At 31.4% G+C, this 5,229-nt stretch overlaps 1 protein-coding gene across 2 annotated transcripts; it reads left to right on the plus strand.

Moving 5' to 3' along the window:
• The first annotated feature begins 3,962 nt into the window (after positions 1-3,962).
• Positions 3,963-5,229, plus strand: LOC125832147 (transcription factor TCP12-like). Of its 2 annotated transcripts, XM_049511297.1 has the most exons (3): positions 3,965-4,805; positions 4,876-4,933; positions 5,010-5,229. In XM_049511297.1, the coding sequence occupies exons 1-3, from the start codon at positions 3,965-3,967 to the stop codon at positions 5,017-5,019; spliced, it is 909 nt and encodes a 302-aa protein (XP_049367254.1). In that variant the 3' UTR covers positions 5,020-5,229. The 2 variants fall into 2 exon arrangements, with proteins under 2 accessions (XP_049367253.1, XP_049367254.1); XM_049511296.1 differs by having other exon boundaries at positions 3,963-4,933.

Below are 5,229 nucleotides of genomic sequence, written 5' to 3' on the forward strand. Positions count from 1 at the left end.
TTTATTCTATTGTGAACTTACTCCATAAAATTGTTAAAAGTGATAGGACAAGATCAGTGTGGGACTTTTAATTTGTCACTTTTTAATTAAAAAAGTGAAATGAGTCTTGCTCTTGTATCATGTAAAATTAAGTCTCGAACCTAACTCAAATCACAAAAATCAGCTCAAAGAATATCAGAAATCCACCAATTTTATTAACCAACAATGTGCGACTTCGGTCCTTCTTTAACATTTAGAAGAGGTCTTGCGAACATCGATAACAAGTAGTACAAAGCATAATTACCAATCAAGGTATACACTGTGTGATGATTGGGAATTACTAGAAAAAAAAATGCTTTACTTACTCTTTAATTAATAAGACATCCTATATATCCAAATTAATCAAATCAGTAAATTTTGCATTCTAAATGCTGGTAGAAAAAAGAAAAAAAACCCAACTAAAAGTAGATAGACAATAATGGATCAATGGGTAGGGTTTATAAGGGAAGTCTTATAAACATCATGAGTAGAAAGTACAAGTAGAATTTTTCTTTTTTCTAATGAGTGTGTGCTACACTAATACTAATATGATATTTGGCTCTAATTATTCATATCCTTATCACTATCTAAACTTGGTAGAAAGTCATGCTGATGAAGAAAAAAAAAGTGGGGTAATTAGAAAGAGGGGGTGATGGTGGTGTTTTTTTTTAATTATGGAAGAGATAGGTATCTACTCTTTTTATGGAAAGTGACATTTTTGTTCTGAGCATCCTGGTCAAAAGTTGCTTTTGCCTTCACAAACATTTTCTATAGACTGACTGACTACTCCTGAGGAAGAGGCCATCGTAGCTTCTGCTCACGCAACGCAACCCTTACTGTTGTAATATTTTACCTCAAAAATCTGAGGTAGTAATATATGTTTTGTCACTTTGAAATACTTTTACTTGTCGACTTTGGAATTGGCCATGTATAGTATAATTAACTTTATTAATTCCTTTACTAGAGTGTTGAACTCGAAAGGATTTAGAAGGATGCTTTGTGAATCGAGCAAACAACTAAATACAAGAAAATAGATATAGAAAAGGTCTTTTGTGTGAGATATAGGGTGAGTTTTATTGAATAATAAGTGAATTTCTTACTTATTTTTTAGTGTTTACTATGTGAACGGGATGGGAGAGGAGTGATGGTTTGGGGGTGGCGGAGGTTGAGATGGTCAAAGGAGGAGGTGGGGGTGGTAGTGTTGGAAAGAAATAATGAACTTAGGAGTCGTTTGGTTTGAATTCAAGTTATGATGGATTAGTTATGATGGGATAAGTTATGATGAAATTAGTTATGATTGAATAAGTTATGCTAAGATTATTTTTTATTGAGTGTTTGGTTTGTTGTATTCAAAATAATAAATCTTAAGAACATATAAGTTTACAAAAATACCTTTTATGGATGTGAAAAGTAATGTATAAAAAGTGTTAAAGGGACATTTTTGTCATTTAGTCATTTTATCCCGGGATAACAATACCACCCATGGAAAGGGATAACTTTTCCCGATACTAATTATTAATTGCGGGATAAGTTATCCCGGACTTGCCAACCAAATAAAAAATTAAGTTGCACTATAATTTAATCTCAGGACAATTTTAAGTTATCTTTCACACCAAACGACCCCTTACAATATTACTTTTCTAGCTTGTTTTTTCTACTTTGATTAAAGAAGTCATTTTTTTTTTAATTTAAAAAATGAAAACTAAAACATGGAATCAACCAAAAATGAAATAATTGGAAAATATGTTTTAGAAAATAAAATGTTTTTCTTTCGTACTAAACAGGCAAACACACTCTATAGACTCCAAGTTAAAAGAGGGAAATTAAACTCCTGTGGAACAAAAAAGAGGGAAATTAAAAGGACAATAATTTTTCATCTTTTGAGTTGAGACTAAAGGCAAAAGCTAAGAAGCAAATAATTACTATACTGATAGAGTCTGAACCCCTTCATCTCAACTGTGGGAAGCAGATAATTCACAAAAGCCGGTTAGTCCTCAACAACAATATACTCAGTAAAAAAAATTTATGAAGCGTTTAAGAAACGTATAGAATGTACATAGAACCTACCTTGCCACATAAAAATAAAGAGGTTGTATTTGAAAAACCTCGACTTAAGTACTACATATTAACAGATAAATTACAAGTCAACTAACCCTCAACCCCAATATTTTTTTCAAGTTGTTAGGGATCACTTAAGGGCTTTTTCCTTTTCTCCTTTTTGTTCTTATTTTACGGAGAAGATGAAGGTGAAAGAGATGGTGGATGATGGAGTTAAGGAAAGAGGGGATTGAAGGGTATTTTTTTTTTTTGTCAAAGTATGTGTCAGTGCTGTCACGTGAACTTGAAGCTAAGGGGCACATTTAGAGGGTATTTGAATTGACTTTAAAGTTGATCAAATATATTTTTAAGTCAGCTTTTTTACTTTTGAAAGTGTTTGACAAATATAAAAAATAATTTAAAATAAGTAAAAATTAACTTAAAATAAGTTGAAAAATGTTTGATAAAATAAAAAATGATTTAAAATAAGTTTAAAATGACTTAAAATAAGTCAAAAGTCAAAAGTAGGTCTCCACTTATTCTTTTTTTTAAATGAAAGTCATTTTAATTTAACTTTTTATTTTTGACTTAAAAATTACTTTTTTTTTAAGTCAATCCAAACGGGTTCTTAGAGAAGTCTTTAGCTATGATTACCATTCACTTCACTCGTATAAAAAATCATAATACATGAGCATGCTATTTAACTTAGCTTTAACTGACAGTTGTATCTTTTAACTTTGATTGTGCACGAATATACACTTAAATTAATATAAAATTTAAATAAATAGACACATTTGTTCTATCTAACAATGTTGTGTCTTACATGTATTATGTCATATATGATACATATGTTTACTTATTTAATTTTATACAATTTTAAATATTTATTCATATATACTCAAAATTAAAAGGTATAAATACCAAGCAAAAACAAACTTAAATGACACATCTATATATTATTTCAATAAAAAATCAGTTATAACTATACAAGTAGTAGAGTGTCTGTCCCCTCCACTCTTTTTTCCCCCAAATTCCCTTTCATACTTTAAAACTCCCACATGAGAAAGCTAGAGAATGTTTTTTTTAAAATAAAATTTTATGGTATTTGCACCAACTTACACATATTTTGATTAATTTTATAGAATACTTATCATCACTTACTAGCAACATAAATGAAATTACTTAATACTTTTTTTTTTTTTGGTTTCTATTAAAATTTAAACGTGAAACCTCATGATTCCTAATTATCCACATCAGTAACCAGTACCACCAAGTCACACCAACGCTTGGTGCAAGCGAAGCCTTCTTTATCTTTATATCAGATAGGGGACCTTTGTAAAATGGAAGTACGGTTACACCTCTCTTTGTCTGTTTGCAGGTAATAACATAACATGACTGCTCTTTCTCTTCATCTTTCTTTCTTTGTCAACAAGAACATACACCACCATGGCTGTCTTTCTCACTAGCTAATATATTCCAGCTAGCTAGCTTAAATACATGGTGCTCAAACTCGCACGAACACAAAAATAGCCACTAATATATACCTATACCTAGCTATTATTATTATTATCATAATTAAGCACACACCAAGCAACATACATGTAAAACCACACATTTCACCTGTCCTTCTCAACCAAAAAGCTATGTTATCATCATTATATTAAAATAAAAAAAAAATCACAAATCCTTCCCCACTTTCTCTATGTGCTATCTTAAATTTATATATTCAAGAGAATTATGAAGAGTCTCTCTCAAAAAAAGTTTTAAAATTAATTTATAACGTTTATTTTTTTGTTTTGTTGATGAAGCTAGCTAGCTAGCTAATTAAAAGTGACAAACTGAAGAAGGTGATGTTTGTGGTTCTTTCAAGTTGAATAGAAGGTTGTCGTTATCAAGCAGTTTTTTAAAGATGTACCCTTCGAGCCCCAATATTTCCAGCTCTTCATCTTTCTTTCACATTAATATTCCATCTCCTTCTATGCAATATGAACCGGAATTCATCCAGTATTTCCATGACTTTCAATTCATCCAACCTGCAGCTTACGATCAGAATAATTTGGATATTACGGCAGAAGAAGGTGATCAAAAGATGGAAGAAGATGAATTGATCATAAAAAGCTGCAAGAAGAAGAAGGATGAGAGTACTAGTACCACTACTAGTACTATTCGTAGAAAAAACAACAAGAGAGTTACTACTGGTGCTGGTGTAGGATCTTCGAACAAAGATAGACACAGCAAAATAAACACGGCACATGGCCCAAGAGACCGAAGAATGAGACTTTCACTTGAAATTGCTAGAAAATTCTTCAATTTGCAAGACTTGCTTGGGTTCGATAAGGCTAGCAAAACTGTAGAATGGCTACTCACAAAGTCAAAATCAGCTGTAAACGATCTCGTTCAGAAAATTAACAAAGAAAAATGCAGCGCTAGTACAAATCCTAATATTGGTGGTGCTGTATCATCTCCCTCCGAGTCATGTGAAGTTATATCTGGAGTAATCGACGAATCAGCAGCAACTAATAATACTCACAAGCAACAGAAGAAAAAAGTTAAGTCGATTCGTAGGGCAATATTTCATCCAGTTGTTGCAAAGGAATCAAGGAAAGAAGCAAGAGCAAGGGCAAGGGAAAGAACAAAAATAAAGAAAAGCCTAAATAATAATAATAATGGTGATCAATCCATGGCGCCTGATGAGGATTTAACAAGATCATTAGGATCTTGGAGTACTACATTTGAAGATCAACAATCAGGTATTCCAGCCTATAACAATACTAACAATATTATGAATGCTGTTGATAACTTTAATTTGGTGGATACTAGCAATTGGAGCCCATTTATGTTCAACTATCACCAAATCAATACTGAAATTTCTCAGGAGGTATGTATTAATTTATTATTATTATTATTATTATTAATCCGATCGCCAAGTATTTATTTTTATTTTTCTGTTGCAGCATCAATTGACACACTTCCAGTATTCTGGCAAGTTATGGGAAGCTTAATTAGGGCAAGGAAGTTCTGCTTAAGCAAGCTTGTTGATTTAGTGCAACTTCAGAAGAAGGCTATTTGGTCATGTTGGTAATGTAAAATGAATTTGTCTATTTTATTATTGAGTGTATTCCATGAAAAACAACTTGTATTTTTCTTATAAATAAGCTCTTCTTTTTCTTTCAA

The sequence above is a fragment of the Solanum verrucosum genome, unplaced genomic scaffold (genome assembly GCF_900185275.1).
Source record: "Solanum verrucosum unplaced genomic scaffold, falcon-dt-bn FXZP01000009.1, whole genome shotgun sequence".
NCBI lineage: Eukaryota > Viridiplantae > Streptophyta > Magnoliopsida > Solanales > Solanaceae > Solanum > Solanum verrucosum.